This window comes from Condylura cristata, unplaced genomic scaffold (genome assembly GCF_000260355.1).
Source record: "Condylura cristata isolate star-nosed mole 26May11 unplaced genomic scaffold, ConCri1.0 scaffold00008, whole genome shotgun sequence".
Classification (NCBI taxonomy): domain Eukaryota; kingdom Metazoa; phylum Chordata; class Mammalia; order Eulipotyphla; family Talpidae; genus Condylura; species Condylura cristata.
The window spans coordinates 5,801,105-5,817,003 of record NW_004567109.1 but is presented as its reverse complement, the minus strand read 5'-3'; the positions used below and the strand labels follow the sequence as shown (position 1 = coordinate 5,817,003).

General features: G+C 65.3%; 3 protein-coding genes across 3 annotated transcripts in view; all 3 read right to left on the bottom strand.

The window, feature by feature from the left end:
- Positions 1 to 5,434: 5,434 nt before the first annotated feature.
- Positions 5,435 to 8,675, bottom strand: TMEM82 (transmembrane protein 82). The gene is made up of 6 exons (XM_004679345.2): positions 8,591 to 8,675; positions 8,388 to 8,460; positions 8,019 to 8,193; positions 7,139 to 7,556; positions 6,097 to 6,284; positions 5,435 to 5,800 (listed from the first exon to the last, which is right to left on the bottom strand). Exons 1-6 carry the CDS (start codon positions 8,673 to 8,675, stop codon positions 5,711 to 5,713), a joined length of 1,029 nt encoding a protein of 342 aa, XP_004679402.1. The 3' UTR covers positions 5,435 to 5,710.
- A 586-nt stretch (positions 8,676 to 9,261) lies between these two features.
- On the bottom strand, positions 9,262 to 12,824 carry SLC25A34 (solute carrier family 25, member 34). Its single transcript, XM_004679344.2, has 5 exons — positions 12,325 to 12,824; positions 11,747 to 11,812; positions 11,493 to 11,645; positions 11,025 to 11,159; positions 9,262 to 10,403 (listed from the first exon to the last, which is right to left on the bottom strand). The coding sequence occupies exons 1-5, from the start codon at positions 12,733 to 12,735 to the stop codon at positions 10,221 to 10,223; spliced, it is 948 nt and encodes a 315-aa protein (XP_004679401.1). The 5' UTR covers positions 12,736 to 12,824; the 3' UTR covers positions 9,262 to 10,220.
- A 1,766-nt stretch (positions 12,825 to 14,590) lies between these two features.
- Positions 14,591 to 15,899, bottom strand: part of PLEKHM2 (pleckstrin homology domain containing, family M (with RUN domain) member 2) — a 40,567-nt gene continuing 39,258 nt past the window's right edge. The window contains exons 16-18 of the mRNA XM_012722083.1: positions 15,479 to 15,701; positions 15,294 to 15,410; positions 14,591 to 14,817 (exon numbers count right to left, since the gene is read on the bottom strand). Of these exons, the coding sequence (XP_012577537.1) occupies positions 14,683 to 14,817; positions 15,294 to 15,410; positions 15,479 to 15,701 (475 nt within the window). The 3' untranslated portion in view covers positions 14,591 to 14,682. The remainder of the gene's footprint in view (positions 14,818 to 15,293; positions 15,411 to 15,478; positions 15,702 to 15,899) is intronic.

Here is a 15,899-nt window from a genome sequence, read left to right as displayed (position 1 = left end):
GGGGGGCTGCTGGGACTCCCCATACTCTCCTGCTTTTCCTCCCCGGCTTCCTGAAATCCTTCCCGCATCCGCTTTTTCACCCCTTTCTTCATTTGATCTCCACACTCACTTGGCAATAACCACACCAGCCACAACAGCAGCTGCCATTTCTAGGGGTGGGGTCCTGGCCTAAGATCTCCTCTCCATGTACCCCCCCGCACCCCCCCGGGGAGCCAAGGCTGATTATTCTGCCTTCTCAGGCAAGAGGCTGAGGCCCTGGGAGTCCGTCACACGAGGAGCCAGGGGCCGCCCCTCCCCGAGGAGGAAGGAGGTTTGGGGCAGCTGCTGACCACCAGCACAGAAAGACCCGAAGGAGGAAGGTGCCCTTGGTCTTTTTCAAATGCTTTGTGACAGGAGTTTCCTAAAATGGTAAACACTTTCCATGGTATCCCCAAGCTACCTCACTGCACCCCTGGATGGAAGCATGAGACCCCAAATCATCAATGTGAGTCTCGTGCAGGCCACACCGACACTGTCTAGGCCTTACACATTGTGTGCTCTGAGTTAAGGCTGGCTGGGGGGGAGGGGGTGGGGAGGGTCACCTGGCCACCTGGCCACCTGTTCCACCTCTACTGTTGCTCCTGGGTGGAGGACAGTGTCCTGGCCAAGGTCTCCTGCACCAGCCCTGGCATCGGTGTCACCTCGGCAGGTGCCAAACTTCCTGCAATGGAAACCCAGGAAGTGTACCCGGCGAGGACACACTCCCTTTGTCTGCCAGCTCAGAGGCCTGGCTCCCCGCCTCCAGCATGGTCAGCCTCGGACAGGCCTCGGACCGGCCTTGGACCAGCTTTCTCCCAAGACAGCGAGCAAAGGGACTCGCTCTTCTAGAAGGGCTGTGGCCGTGGAGACCCAGGGCAGCAGAGAAGCTGTGGGACAGAGGTCTGGGGCAGCTCTAGGCCAGTGGGGACCGTCCCTGGCACGGCACCTGCTGCCTACCTGCGTGGCACTGATCCAACAAACGCTGGTGGGGTGGGTACCTACTGTGTGCCAGGAGTGAGCCACGGAGCCCATAGGAGGAGTCAGGTCAGACATAGTCAGTGCCCCACGGAACTTCCAGGGAAGTGGGGGGTTCGGCCTGCAACGCTACTGCAGCGTCACCCCTGCCTGGCAGCCCAGATCTCGCCCAGGCCAAGATCTCCGGTAAGGGTTATGTTGAGACAAGCCCCCGCCACTCACCCTCTGGGCACCTGAATGGGGAGAGGACAGGCTGGACAGCCCTGACCAGGGCCAGGACCTAAGGACCGGGAGCTGGGCCCCTGCTGTCGTCCCTGCATGTGGCTGCTTCACCTACGCGGAGGTGAGGTAGGGGCCAGAAGCACTGAGCCTCCCGGCGCGGCTCCTGCCCCACCTCCTGCACTCCGCTGTGCCAGCTTGGAGTCAGGTTCTGCGGTCCCGAGCACTACTGTGCGTAGGGCCCTATGCAGCGGTGGGGGGCATCCGTACAGAGAAGGCAGAGCACCCCCCCCCCCCCCCCGCCACTGGAGCAGGTTGGCAGGCCAGTACAGACATAACATGAACAACGATTCACAGCTCACAATCTGAGGGGCTAGTTTGGGTAACTCACTTCTCTCTGAACCTCAGTTTCCTCTGATAACCTGGCACTGGGGGAGCAGCACCTCACTGTGGTTTCCCGTGGGGATTTGATGGGATGAATGTGGACAGCTGTGCCTGGGGCTCAGTAGGTGCTGAGGGTGTTTCTTTGCTCTTTCCATCACATGGAGGAAAGAGGTTTGACAGGTTATCTCAACGGGAAGAAGGTGAGGAAGAGACCCATCCCTTTAGAGATTCCAAGGGACATCACAGTTCCTGCCTGTCAGCAGCACTTTCCAGGATTCTGGTAACCAATTTCTACTTGGGGAACTTTATACTACTCTTAGTTCCTAGCTATAAATATTTGGAAAGAGGCATCATTTTCTTAGGCTGACAAAAAATGCAAGCTTGGCACCATTTTTAAAAAAATGATTTATTTATGCACACAGAAACTGGGGTACAGGCCAAAAGTGCAGGGGGTGAGAGGATTCACCAGAGACAGAGTGGGGAGCAGAACAGGCAGACTGATGCGGTACACTGCTGAGGGGAGCGGTGGGTGGGTCAGGAGAGGTCAGCCTCGCCCTGTGGGTCAGCTCCCGGCTGGGGATCGAACCCATGCTGCAGGGGCTGCGGATCGCTTCATAGTGCTGTGCTTTAACCTGTTGCGACACCAGAGAGGGCCTTTGGCATCGTTTTCGCCATCACTTGCATTAACACAGAGGATAGGAGAGCAAAGATGATAGAAATTTAATCACTGGAAAAACTGCTGGATCCAGCCATGCCTGAAGTCCTCCCTTTGGATCTCTGAACCAATGCTTTCTTTTACTTAATTTTTTTTTATGCATACAAGAACTGGGGTGGGTGTAGGCCATGGGTGAGGGGGTGAGAGGATTCACCAGAGACAGCATGGGGAACAGAACTGGCAGATCTATTGAAATACACTGCTGAGGGGAGCAGTGGGGAGACAGGAGAGGTCTGGTGCACCATGTGGTTCAGCTCCCTAGCTGAGGACTGAACTCCTGCTGCAGTGGCTGCTGATAGCTTGTTAGCACTGAGACTTTAGCCCCCGCCACCAGGGGGGCCCTGCATTATTTTTCTTGCTTTTTCTCCACACAGTCAAAGCTGTATTTCTATTGTTTATGGCAGAGTGATGGTGAAGACCGGTGAGATTGCATAGGTCTGGGTCATCTCCACCTGGCAAGCATTGTAGCCCATCAGCACTTCTGAGAAGCTTGCCCCGAGTCCTGCAGGTACACTTAGGGGTCATTTCTATCCCATGTATATGTCCCTGGGTGCCCCCAAGGTGCTCCCCCCAACCCCGGAGTGGCAGCTGATTGCGTCACTGATTTCTGTGTCCCAGCGTGCAGCTCAGTGCTCGGCACTGAGGCTCAGTGCGGGAGTAAGGGGACCCCAGGTCATTGCACATGCAAGTTGCGTGACACATACATCAAGGGTAGCAAGCCGTTAAGAGCTTGGGCTTTGGAGTCAGAGTCACTGGGCTTTGGGTCCTGGCGCCCCGACTCATCAGCTCTGTGACCTTGACTAAGTCACTTAATCTCTCTGAATCTTGGATTTATCTCCTGGGCAGAGAAAAACAGTCAAGTCCTCATGGGTTGTTCTTTAGAACTGGGGCTGGGAGGGGAGGGGGGAAGGGGTAGGAATAAAGCAAGAAAAATGCGCAGCACAGGGAACAGCCATTAGCAAGTGAAGTTCAAGTGAGCTGCTCTCTCTGGCCTACACCTAATTGATCAGGATCCAGCCAGTTTGAGCCCCTGGGGTGGGGGATCAAAGTCAGGCCCAATGGTGACAGCACTGAGACTTAACCCCTCCGCCAACAGGGAGGCCCCCAGCTTTATTCTTCAGAGTGCTGAGGCAGGTGGGGGCTCACCCCAGCAGTCACCATCCCCTCCAGGCAGGGGTGGGGGCTCCAGAGTCCCACCCCTTGGGAAGGCCTCAGGTCCCAGCTCTGTGCCCCTGCCCCAGACCACTGGGGTCCCATTTCCTCTGCCTGCTGAACTTCAGGCCTGTTTCTTTGTTTGCCATGGAGATTGCTCATTGCCTCACTGAGAGTGATCTCATTTTAAACCCTTGTCAGGCTTTTTACGAAAATAAATTGATAGATAAGAAAAGAATCCTATTCCAGCCCACGTGGCCCAATTTTTGTTTGGAAACGGCCCCAGTGCCCATAAAAAGGAAAGGACCAGTGAGTCGATCCCCTCCCAGCCCCGTCCCCGGTCCAAGAAGCGGGGGCCAGAGGCTGGAGTAAGTTCCAGCAAAAACAACAGGCTGGGGCTGGAGCCCGATGCCCAGTCTGGGTCTGAGGTGGGCTGGACCTGCGCCCACCCCGCTGAGCCGCTTCCTCCCTGAACGTTTCCTGCCCAGAGCTCACTGGGCACACTCCCAGGTGGCAGGCCTGGGCCCTGTACCCACAGGCATCTCCTGACCCCAGCGCCCAGGTGAAGAGGCCCTCTTAAAGGTGAAGAGGCCCTCTTAAAGGTCAGAGGCCAGAGGTCTGCTCAAGCTGGCCATTAGGTGGCCATTCCTGATGGGTTAAGTCAAAACTACCTGCCCAACCTTGGTCCAGTGGCCCTTGCGTCTGTGGGGGCCCAGCGTGTCCTGCGGCAGCCCGGCCTGCTCCGAGGAGTGGCCTTCTGTGACTGTGGTGGCCCTTGCTGAGCGGGAGACCGGTCAGTCTTGGGTGTGCCTGGCCCCTTCTCCTGGCCTCACCTCACCTCAGCTGCCCCTCCAGGACAACTTGACCCTCACAACCCCTTGGAAGCCCCCTTGGGGGCCACCTTTGCTTGGTGGGGCTGTTCTTGGGAAGAGTCCTCAAACTGGGGTCCTCAGTCCCTATGGAGCCAAACTGGGTGCCTGGGCCAGAGGAACATGCCAGCACCTCAGACTACCCTGCTCCAAAGGGGCTGGCACCCCATCCCAGATCCCGCGTTTGTCATGTCCACTTCCCTCATTTTCCTGACCTAGGTCCTCAACAAGGAAGCAGGGAGCGTGAGAAGCACTTGAACTCGGGGTCAGGCCACCTGGATTCAAATCCTGACCTTTTTAAAAAAAGATTTATTTGTTTATGCACACAAGAGCTGGGGTGCAGGCCAGAGGTGCAGGGGGTGAGAGGATTCCCCAGAGACAGTGGGGAGCAGCACAGGCAGATGGACTGAAATACACGCTGAGGGGAGCAGTAGGCGGGCGGAGCAGTGGCTGCAGGGAGCTTCACAGAGCTTAACCCCTTGCACCACCAGGGAGGGCCCGCAAAGCCTGTCTGCTTCAAGCAGGCTGTGTGCCCTTGAACACGTCATTAACCTCCTGGAGCCTCAGTTTCTGAATCTGCAAAATGAGATGCTGTTACCTGCCTCTCGAGGCGAGTGGAGGCCTAACAATGTCAAGATGAGACAACTGCCCAGCACGTGGCAATCACCCAGCACGTGATCGCTGCTCCCACAGGTTCAGAGAGGAGCGGCAGCCTACCGGGGCGCATCCTGCAGAGCCCGCAGGGCAGAGCTGGCACCCCGACTGTGTTGGCCAGCTCTGCAGCCTCCGGAAGCCCGTCCTGCAGCGGCTGCAGGCTGAATGGGGCCAAGGCAGGTGAGATCCTCACCGTCAGGGCCGGGCCCAGGGGCCCTTTCGAGCCCTTCCCAGCATGGTGTTCCCTGCAGCTGTTTCTCAGCCTGGGCATGGCACCGTGCACCATGGCTGCCCAGCCCTCCGGTCACCGCAGGGACTCCCTTTCTCTGTCTACTGGGGGTCTTGTCCCCCAGGAGCCCAGCCCAGCACACAGCCCCTCACCCACTCCAAGAAAAAAGAAAAAGCCTCCTTCCCTCTGTGAGCTCATGATTCTAAGCACGGGTTGCAAATCATTTTTATTGCTCATGGAGAGGACAAGGGAGGCTGGGAAAGGGGAAGCCATTCTGGGGTGTAGGTCTCCCCCACCCCCTCAGCCCTCCTAGCAAGGCAGCTGAGGGTCTCTAGCCACGGCCTGTCCTGAGGAAGAGAGATGACCCACAGCCTGTAGGTGCACCAGCCAGCAGGGGCCAGGCCTGCCACGCCGTTTCCAGGCAGTGTCCTGGAGTTAAGTCCTCCACGTGAGCCCAGCGGCCTCAGACGGATGCCAAGCCCTTGTCGAGGCAGGTCAGGAGGGGGCGGTTTGCTGGGGCTGGTCAGGAGCTGCAGGCGGGCGCTGGTCTGAAACAGGTGCAGCAGGCCTCTGGGATGGAAAATCCTGAGGGCGGGCGGGGAGAAAAGGATTCAGAGCACCACTCAGCCCCCCTTAACCTGGGAGGGAGTCTCAGGCCTGCATTTCTTGGGGACCTTACTCCCATTTGAGGGCACAAAATCGAGAGGAGTCTGGATGGGGCGGGGAAGCTGTCAGCCCCCCACTGCTAGGGGCCACGGTGTAGGAGGACAATGAGGGAGGGGGTTCCAGCTCCTGTTACCCCCAGCCCCCACCAGAGGGGAGGCTCCCAGGGCTGTCTGGGAAGGGGCTTCATGTCTGGGGCCTCAGGGAAGGCCGCCCACCTGTATCTGGCAGAGGTCGATCAGGGTGCGGACGCCCACCAGGCACCAGAGCTCGCCCAGGAGGGAGACAAAGACACCCAGGAGGTCCAGCCAGCTGCCCACGGTCAGCAGCAGCACAAAGAGGCCGCCCATACGCACCAGCACTGTCTGGACCTGGCCCTGCAGCCCGGGGTGCAGTCGCTGCTCCTCTGTGAAGAGCGGGGCCTGTCACCCCCACATCCAGGCCCCCACCTGCCCTCCCCAGTGCGAGCCTGGGTCCCTTCCCTTGCGCCTGCTGCACCCCACCTCTGAGCCCTGTGGATGCCCGCCTGAGGCCTCCCGGCACTCCCACTGAGCCTGGGCCGGGCCACCTCGGCGTCCGGCGGCCCCCTCCCCACTGGGCTCCTGGCCTCTGCTCGCGACCGGTCTAAACACAGCAACGAGCGAGCGGGAGCTCTGCTCTGCTTACGCTCCTCCCAGGACTCTGCTGGGTCTGAAGAGACTCCTGACGCCTTACCTGGCCTCCCCGGTGCTGCCCAGCATCACCTGCTGTCGAAGCCACCCCCTCTGCCTCGCGCCCCCGCCACCCCCGGCCACCCAGGGCTCCCTGTTCGTCTGGCACAGCCCAGCGTTTCCACTGCAGGGACCTTGGCCTGCTCTTTGGCTGACTGGTGTCCTCCTGCCTCCTGTGCCCCAGCCCCACCCTGCGGCCAGGTGAGGCTGCTCTTCCTAAAGGCCAGCTCTGATGCGGCCCCCCCCCCAAGGCCTGCATCAGCGTCTCCCTGCCCCTCGAGGGCCCTCTGAACCTCCTCCTGCCCCGGGGTGCTGGGACGGAGCCTACCGCTGCTGTCTGCCTCTATTGAATCTCTCACCTCTGGCATCCAGGTTCCCTCCACCGTCAGGGCTACCTCTTATTTCCCCCAGGCCCAGGCCTCTCTTTAGGCCCCCACCACACAGCGCCCTGCAGAGTGACCTGCTCCAGCCTGGCCGAGCTGGGGCGCTGGCAGTGGCATGTGACCGCCCAGGCTGAGCCGCCCCGCCCGCCGCCGGCCCAGGCCCTCACCCTGCATGTAGATGACCAGCAGGGTGTAGCAGATGGTGAGAGGCGTCCAGAAGCGCACGGCCTCCGAGGTGGTCAGGAAGTCCCGGTTGATGAGGGCCACAGCCGCCAGGTCGCCCACGACGAAGGCCAGGGCCAGCGCGCGGCCCAGCAGCCGGGGCAGGTCGTCGCGGCCGGCCAGCAGGCCCAGGCAGAGCCCGCAGTAGTGCTGGGCGCTGTGCAGCTCGTAGAGGCGGCAGACGTGGGCGCGCAGGCGCCGGGCGGCCCTGGCCAGCAGCGCGGCCAGCAGGAGCCCCAGCAGCAGGCCGAGCGTGCCGTGCGGGGCGCCCTCGTGCAGGAAGCTCAGGCCGCAGGTCAGCCCGCAGCCCAGCGAGAACTGGCTCAGCAGGTAGAGCTGCAGCCTCTGGGTGCCCCGGGAGCCCTGGGGGAGGCGGCAGGAGGGAGGTGACCGGCCTCAGGCTCCCACCCCACGGCGCTGCCAGCCCTGGTCTGTGGGGCCCGGGGCCTGCAGAAAACTTGGGGCTCCTTCCCCAGAGGGACCGCCTTCGGCCAAGCCTCAGGTACCCCAAGGCGCGCACTGCTCCGGGCGTCCTATGACTGGGGACACCCTCGCTCTGTCCCCACCTGAAGTCCCAGCGCAGCGTGGCGCCCCAGGTTGTGAGGCTGAGACCCTGCAGGTGCCTGGCACCTGGAGTCGCCCACCCCAGAGCTGTTGCTAGCACCTTCCTGGGACTCTACTCAGAGTGGACACCGGGCTTTGGTTGTCAACGCCCACGGGAGCTGTCTGCCCACTCCGCTGGCTCTCTCACGTGCGGGGACCGGCTTCCCCAGTGCGGGGGCGGTGAAGCCAGGGCGTTGGCCAGTGACACGCCCCTGTCCTCACCTTGTCCTGCGAGAGCAGCGTGGAGACAGCCCTGAGGGAGAACTCCAGCACCACCAGGGCCGCCACGCGGGCCCCCACGACGGTCAGAATCAGGGCCAGCCCTGCCAGGTGCGCTGTCTCCAGGGAGGCCCACTGGGCCCGCAGTCGCTCCTTCTCAAGCTGCCGTTTTGGGTTGCTGTGGGGGCAAGAGTGGGTGTGGGCAGGGGGGCAGCCCCAGCCCTGAGGCTCCCAGGGACCCCAGCGCTCTCTCCGGAGGGAGGGCTGGAGGGCTGTCTCGTCCCTCCACCTTCCCTGCAGAGGCCAGGGCCACAGCCCACGGTCCAGGGCCTGACCAGGGGCCAGGAGCGGGCAGGGGTGGTGGGCACTTACTTGGCACAGCCCACGAAGAAGTAGACCTTCAGGAGGCTGGTGAGAACGGACACTCCACAGGCCCCGGTGAGGCCTGAGCGGGTAGAGGATGCCAGCGGTAGGGTTAGGGAGGTCAGCCTGGTGCTGGAGACCCAAGGGGTGGGGCCACCCTTGGGCCCAGGGTGCCCAGAGGGGCAGGGCTGATGGGGGTGGGGTGTGCTCACCTTGTAGGAGGGGGTCCAGGAGGCTGGAGCCCCACTGGAGGGAGGGGAGGCTGACCCAGGAGGGGAGGGACGGCAGGGAGAACATGGCTGCCGGGACCCAGCCCCAGCCTCCGGTCAGGTCCACATGGAGAGACTGACGTCACTGGGCAAAGGTGCCCGAGGGAGGGGAGAGGGGAGGGGAGGGGCGCCGAGGGTCAAAGGACCAGGGGAGGGAGGGAAGCCCAGGGCTTTGGCCGTCCCCCTGCAGGGTAAGGGGCACCGGGAGCCAATCGCAGCAGCCGGGACTGGTGTCTGGCCTCTGTCCCAGCCAGTCTGGGGCCGGCTTTTCCCACCCTCCCTGGGTCTCCCACAGGCGCCGTCCTGCGGCCGAGGCCCGTCACGTGCTGTCCAGGCCTGAGTCAGGCTCTGCGCTCAGCCTAAGTCTGGAAGGGGGTCTGTCAGACCCCATACCCTGAGGTGGGCTCCACACTCAGCCTGGGGTTGCAGGGAGGGCGCCTGAGCTCCCACCTAAGCTGACCCTCCCAGGCCCGGGGCAGCGGCCTCGACTTCCCTGTCCACTAGGTGGCAGGCCTGACCTGGGCAGGGCAGGGTAGGACTGGTGGACCACGATCTTTGGGAGAGGGAGCAAATGTGGGGGAGACGGAGCCTGTCAGCAGAGGGGGGTCACTGCAGTAAACAAAATAGAAAGCTTTATTGGAGTGTACAGTGGGGTAGCCCCGGGCAGCTCCCCTCGGGCCGGGGGTCCTCTCCGTAGCGCAGAGGTCGGCCTGGCTGAGGGAGCCAGCCCGGGGAGGGTGGCTGCTGCCCGGGGAAAGGATGAGGACTCCGTGGACTCCGTGGGACGAGGACACCAGCTCTCTCCGCCCCGGGCTGTCTCCTCGTCTAAACCACGGCCACGGTGGAGCGGCGGCCCGCGGGCCCTTAGCTGATGTCGTGGCTGAGCCGTGTCCGCACAAGTTCAACTATGGAAGCGCCGGCCTCCTCCCGGCACCTCCGGTCTCTAACGAGGTCATTTAGCTCCCAGCTGCCCCAGGGGGTGGGATCCAATATGACAGTGTCCTGCGGGGTGACCCTGGGGGGCCAGAAGCCCAGGAGAGACCGGCCCTGTGACTCCCTAGCTGGGCCATCTCCCCACAGCAGTAAGAGGGGTCTCTGCTCTCAGGGCTGGACCCCAGATAGCAGCCCCACGGTGCACCCCAGCAGCTGCCCCTCAAGCCCCCCTTAGCCGCGGGGGGCCTGGCACAGAGGTGGCCTGGCCGAGGGTGCAGTGGGGCAGGTGAGTCCTGCTCCAGCCCTGGCTGACCCTGGGGGTGGCTTGGGCGGCAGCCAGGTCACCTTCCAGAGCACTGGCGTCCTCCCAGGAGGGATTTCGGCCGGGCTCGCGTTGCTGGAGGGCCCGGCCTGGAGCAGTCACCTAAGCAGGAGTCGGGCTGGGGTGCAGTGACCCAGGGCAGAGAGAGGGAAGGGAACTTTCTGGAGAACAGAGCGGGTGGTGACTCAGGGCCGCGCTCTGGCCTGGGAGGCACGCGGTTGGCGCCTTATCTGCACGGTCCCCAACCTGGCCAGGTCGGGGCGCCCCCTCTCCCTGAGTGGGCCACGGCTGCTGCAGAGCCCTGGCAGTGGGGGGGCACTAGGGGTCCCGGGGCCGGCACCGCCCCACCAGGTTGCGGAGCTCATCCCAGAACAGCATGCTGAGGATGGTGTGGGGGCCCAGGCGCAGGCAGGCGGGGCCCAGGCCCTTGTAGAGCGCCAGCGGGCCCTCCTGCCGCCAGATCTTCACCAGGCAGTCGGCAAGGCCCTGGTACAGCTGGCCCTGGGGACAGACATGCGCAGGTGTCACTGGGGGGGGGTGCGGGGCCCTGGGGCCCCGCTGGGTGTGCCGGGGCTTCTGCTGGCACCCCGCTGGGTGTGCCGGGGCTTCTGCTGGCACCTCAGAAGGGAAGGCGCCCCTCCCCTGCCCCAAGGTGGGCAAGGTACAGGGCAGTGGCCTTTTAGGCCGTGACGCTATACAGGAGCCTCTTCCTCCGGCAGGCACAGCCCACGCCAGGGCTTTCTGCTGGGCTAGTGGCACACGGGTGCCCTCCTGGCTGGCTCAGGTGCCCTGTGGAGGGCACCTGTCTCACCTGCCCCGGCCCTCCGGAAGCTGCGTGCATGCGCCTGCATGAGGTCGAGCAGTCAGGCCTGGATTCCCACGCGGGCTGCTCCCTTACCTGCTGGACAACCTCAGGCGAGTCCCTGAGCCGCCTCCCCCGGGGAAAGTGAGGGCGGTTACGAGGGACACAGAATCTGGATGCGAAAGTGCCTCCTGCACTCGGCCTGGAGCGTCGGTGCTCAGCAGCGAGCAGCGCCAATGAGCTTGCACCCCTGCCCCGTGCCTGCGGCCCCTGGCTCTGTGGGGCGCGCCCATCCTCCCGCCCCACCCGCCCCTGCTCACCCTGCCAGCGCCATCCACCGGCTGATTGTACAGCCGGGTGCTGATCACATCGAAGGGGGTCATGACGGCCACCACGGCGATGCTGCTGATCATGCCTCCGGCCAGGGCCACCAGCCAGCTGTCCTCGGGGAGCCACTGTGGGCACCGTGCCGGCTGTGACCCCTGTGGCTGCCCTCTGTCCACCCACCTCCCCAGCACTCGGGGGTTGGAGAGGGGCCAGAGCAGACGGGGACCCACCAGCCACTCCCAGCCCATCACCCCGAGCCCTTTACATTCTCCGCGCTATCACCATGAGGGCAGAGGCAGGGTGCCCACTTTTTCAGGAGTCCCCATGACCCGCTGGAGCTTCCTCATGTGGGGGTCCAGCTGGGGATCAGGGAGAATGTGGGCCCAACGAGCGGGACAAGGAGGCCGGTGGCCTCTTCACGCCTGTGTCCGAGGGTGGGTGCAGCCGCCCCCGGCCCTCACCTGTTGCTCTTGCACCCAGGCCTTGGCGGAGGCGAAGGTGGCCAGCTGGGCGGCTGAGCCGACCATGACTCGGGGCACGGCCCCGCCCACGCCCCGCCACAGCCCCGCCAGGCCCTGCTGCCGCCAGATGGTCTCCAAGGCGCCCAGAATGCTCTGTGGGCAGAGAACCCGGGGTCACAGGGCAGCCCCTGGCAGCTCTGGAGCCCACCCAGTTCCCCGAGACCAGGCACCCTGGGGGTCGAGGGACGACCCACCTGGTGCTGGTGCTGGTACCCTACGGCCATCGCAGCCACCGTCTGGGCCTGCAGCTGCGTTTTGACCTGTGAGGGCACAGGGACAGAGGGCCTGAGACAGCGTCCTAGAGAGCCTGGATGGGCAGTGCCCACTGGGGGCACCCTCCCTTAGGCTTACTCCTAAGCCCCCCACCGTCTCAGCTTAGGAGAGGATGGAGAAGTGCCCCCCAGAGTGAGCTGGGCACACTGTTTGACCTTCCAGGGGCACCTTCTCACCCTTGACAGGCAGTGCAAGGGCTGAGGTGGCGGCTCAGGGCAGGGCATGCCGAACAGTGACTCTGTGAGCGCTGGCCACACAGCGAGGCAGGTGCCCGGCTGCACTGAGTCAGCCCTCCTGCCTCCCCCCAGCTCAGGACCAGGGGAAGGAACCCCAGGGGAGCGAGGCTTAGTCAAGGCCCTGGTGCCCTGGACCAAGGGGCAGACTCCAGGTCTGGACCGGGTTGTTCTGGGGAGCAGCCTCCCCCAGCCTGCCCCACCTCACTACACCCAGCCTGGGAGGCCATGGAGCCCCCTGGTCCCCAGGGAGACAAGGCACTTACCAGGTAAGCAGGGCTCCCCACGAAGGCCCCCAGCGCCCCAGCCACAGCGCCCGCGACCACGGTGCCCCCCGGCTGCTGGGTGAGGCCAGCCTGGCCCGCCAGGCTGTAGCAGTAGAAGCGGACGCCGTTCATGACGCCCTGGTAGAGGAGGCCGGCGGCCAGCCCCTTCTGCAGGCCGCACAGCCCGTCCGCACGGGCCACGGCGGCCACGGAGGCCACAAAGCCCCGGTAGGGCTGCGGGTAGGTGCCCCGGGCCTGCAGTTCCCCCTGCAGCTGAAGCCGCGTCTTCACCACCTCCAGGGGGTTGGTGAAGACACAAGCCAGGCAGCAAGCCGAGGCGCCCAGCACCAGGTCCACCGCGGGGGTCACCACCTCCGAGCCGGGGGCTGGCTGTGCCGGGGTCGGAGGCATGGCAGGTCCGGGGTGCTGCTGCTTAGGCTGTCTGCACCCCCACAGGGCCAAAGGGCTGGGGATTGAAGGGGCCCAGGGCCATGCCTGGAGAGCAGGTTCTGGTGGGCTAGGCCGTGGCCGCCAGGCTGTCCCTGGTCTCTGGCCCGGTCTGGTCCGTCCTACCAGGGAGTTCACCTGCTGGGCAGCGGCTGGCAAGCCCAGGACACGCCCCCACCCGCCCTGACCAATCCCCGGGGGCCTCTGTCCTCCACACCTCCCAGCTGGCAGGGCGGGTCTGGGCCCTGGGATCTGGGGGAAAGGTCGGAGGGAGGCCGAGGGAGGGCGCTGCCAGGCTGCCCAGACGCCTCCTGTCCTTCTCGCCTCCGCTCTGCCTCCTGCTCTGGGAGAGGGCAGGGGCCCCGCAGCCCCTGGCTAGCCGCTCCTGCAGCGCAGGGCCTGGGAATCGCTCCAGAGTGTGCTCTGCCCTCCTGGGCCCCCGTCAGTCGGTGGACGCCCCCTTCCTGGCCTCAGTCTTCCATTCTGTGCCCCCACATGTTGACCCTGGGGGAGTCACCTCTCTCTGGGCTTCCATAGCACGGGGCTATCAGTGCCTCCTTCTGAGGGTCTTCGGAGAATCAGAGAGGGGTGACGAGCACGCCCAGCACAGTGCTTCACCCAGTGAACCCCCTGCCTCGGACACCTCCCTATTCCGCCCCACAAGACTTCAGGGCGGGCAGGAGAAAGAGGGCTGTCGTGCCCCGGGAGCGGCCTCCTGGTTCTGCTCGCTCGCTGGCTCGGGGCGGGACCCCAGTCCTGGCTGCCTGTTGGCGGCCCCTCCTGCGCCCTGACGGGCCCTGGCAAGGAAATGGCCCCTGTGTCTGGCGAGAAGGGTCCCGGGCACCACTGTAGGTGCCGGCGTGCGCAGGTGGGGCCAGCACCCGCTGCCCACGGTGGCCTCCCCCTGCCAGGGCCAGCCCACATCACCCAAGTGCTCCCCGGAGCAGTGGCAGGGCCACCGGCCTGGCACCCAGGAGCAGGCTCGACACCCCTCCCGGGTGTGAGGCGCCAGGGGTCGCCGGGGAGCGGCGGGAGGGCTTGAGCTCGCCCGGCCTGGCTGACTTGGGCCCTCTGGCCTGTTCGGGGGCAGCTCAACAGGAGGCCTGAGCGGGAGACCGGACCCGCCGGGGTTTATCCTGAGGGGCTGGCACTCACCCCCACAGCTGGGAGCCGGGAGCCGGGAGTGCAGCTGGACGCTGCCCTTCTCTTGGCCACAGCAAGAAACAGCAGGGAGGGCAGAGTTCACCCAAGAAACCCCCAGGACCTGAGCGCCCGGGCCAGCGAGTGGGTGGCGTGGGGGGCAGCCGAAGGGTCAGCACCGCGGGGGGAGAGGGCCGAGGGAGGGGCGCGGCCTCCGTCGGCCAAGGAGTGTCAGCGACGAGTCCCGGCAATATAACGTCTATTTTATTTAAAAAACAACCCCAGACTGCCTGACCCTTTCCCCCAGTCAGAAACTCTCGAGAAGGCCCAGGCCCAGCCAGCAGGGCCGGTGGGGAGGTGCCAGGGCACCGGGGGGCGGGAGGCTCCTCTCCGTCTCTCTGCCGCCGCCTAGCTCCCGCCCCAGGGGAGTCTCGGCTGGGGCCCCACGGGCACGCCCCGCAGGGCGGGGCAGCCAGCCCCCCACCCCTGCCGGCACCGCGGCAGCGGCACCGGGTGGTTAGAGAGGAGAAACATGCACTGAGGCGGGCGCTCCGCTTCCTGCACAGCCCGCAGCGCGCGGCCGCGGCCGCTCCCCTCAGCTGCGCGCACACTCGCAGAGCCCACGGCTCAGACCCTCTCCCCAGCTCTGGTCGCTGTCGCAGGATGCCCAGGGGGCGGAGCCCCTTCCCGACCCACAGGGGCGCGTCCTACGCCCCTCCCAGGCTCTGCCCTGGGGCGGCTGCTCCCCTCCGGCTGCCTCCCGGCCCCGCCTCAGCACCAGGGGTCCCGGGAGGCTCTGCCGCGGCACAGGCTGTCGCTCCGCTGCCAGGCGCTGTGGATGAGGCTCAGGGCGTCCTCGAACTTCTTGCTGGAGGCCTCCGGGATGGCCTTCCGGGGCAGGTCCACCTGGCGGCGCAGAGAGGCCGTGAGGACCCCCACGAGAGCGGGCGGCACGGAGGCTCACCCACAGTGCAGCCTCACCCCGGAACTGTGGCGAGGCTGCTGCTCAAGGGGGTTCGCGTGCACGGAGGACTCGCCCTGGGCCTCCCCCTTCCCGTGGGCCCCGTTCTCGGGGGGCCCAGGAAGCCGCCCTCCACACACGCGTGCGTGTCCCAGCCGCTTGCCGGCCTTGCGCCTGAGGGCGAGGAAGGGTGCCCGCCTGGGCGCCGCTGCCCGCAGCCCTCTGATGGGCCGAGGCGAGGCCGCCGCCTCCGCTCCAGCTCCAGCGTCAGCCTCAGACTCGGCGGGGCCAGAGTCTCGCCCTTTGCTGGTCCTAGCGCTGCTGGGTCCCCAGGCCCCCGACTCCCGCCTCTGTGCTAGGCCGGGCCTGGCCCTGGCCGCAGGGGCCTCCCCAGGGCCGGGCGGGCCGGGCCGCGAGGTACCTGGTAGATGGTTTTCCACCCAGAGTTGAGCGCCGACAGGAATCGGTCCAGTTCAGACGTGCAGCTCAGGTAGATGACCCAGGGAGGAAGGGGCTGCGGGCCGTCCTGGGAGAACTCCTAGGGAGAGGCGTCCCGTGAGCAGACCGCGTGGCGGCCGCGGCCGCCAGCGCCCCCACCCGGCTCACCAAGACACAGTACTCCTTGCCGGACTCCGTGGAGACCGCGCTGATGTCGGCCAGCTTGGCGGTGCCCAGGGAGCGGAAGAAGCTGGTCTGGCAATCTTCATGGCACGTGAAGAGGCGGTCCTCAGTGATGACCAGACAGCAGGGGATGCAGGGGCTGGGGGTGACCCCTTGGGGGATGACCTGAAGGGCCCAGGAGACAGGGCTGGGACTCCCCGCTCCAAGGGGTCAGCAGTCTGGCCCCCCCCACAGACCCCCCCAGAGGCCAGGCAGCTCTGCCCTCAGGGTGTGCGGGCAGAAGGGTGGCGGTGGGCCACCCCCGTCATCTCTGGGCTGTCCCGAGGCCCCGTCTCGGTCCTCCCAGGTAGTGGCTTGGGGAAGGGACGGGGCCCTGGCCGTGGCCTCCAGGCGGACGGCGGAGGCC

Excerpts from the sequence above, each read along its gene's own strand:
- TMEM82 (XM_004679345.2), bottom strand. The coding sequence starts at position 8,675 with ATGTTCTCCCTGCCGTCCCTCCCCTCCTGGGTCAGCCTCCCCTCCCTC. Across the intron at positions 8,461-8,590 it reads CCTGGACCCCCTCCTACAAG|GCCTCACCGGGGCCTGTGGA; the intron begins GTGAGCACACCC and ends CTACCCGCTCAG. Across the intron at positions 8,194-8,387 it reads TTCTTCGTGGGCTGTGCCAA|CAACCCAAAACGGCAGCTTG; the intron begins GTAAGTGCCCAC and ends TTGCCCCCACAG.
- SLC25A34 (XM_004679344.2), bottom strand. The coding sequence starts at position 12,735 with ATGCCTCCGACCCCGGCACAGCCAGCCCCCGGCTCGGAGGTGGTGACC. Across the intron at positions 11,813-12,324 it reads TGGGGAGCCCTGCTTACCTG|GTCAAAACGCAGCTGCAGGC; the intron begins GTAAGTGCCTTG and ends GTGCCCTCACAG. Across the intron at positions 10,404-11,024 it reads CGGTGGATGGCGCTGGCAGG|GGCCAGCTGTACCAGGGCCT; the intron begins GTGAGCAGGGGC and ends GTCTGTCCCCAG.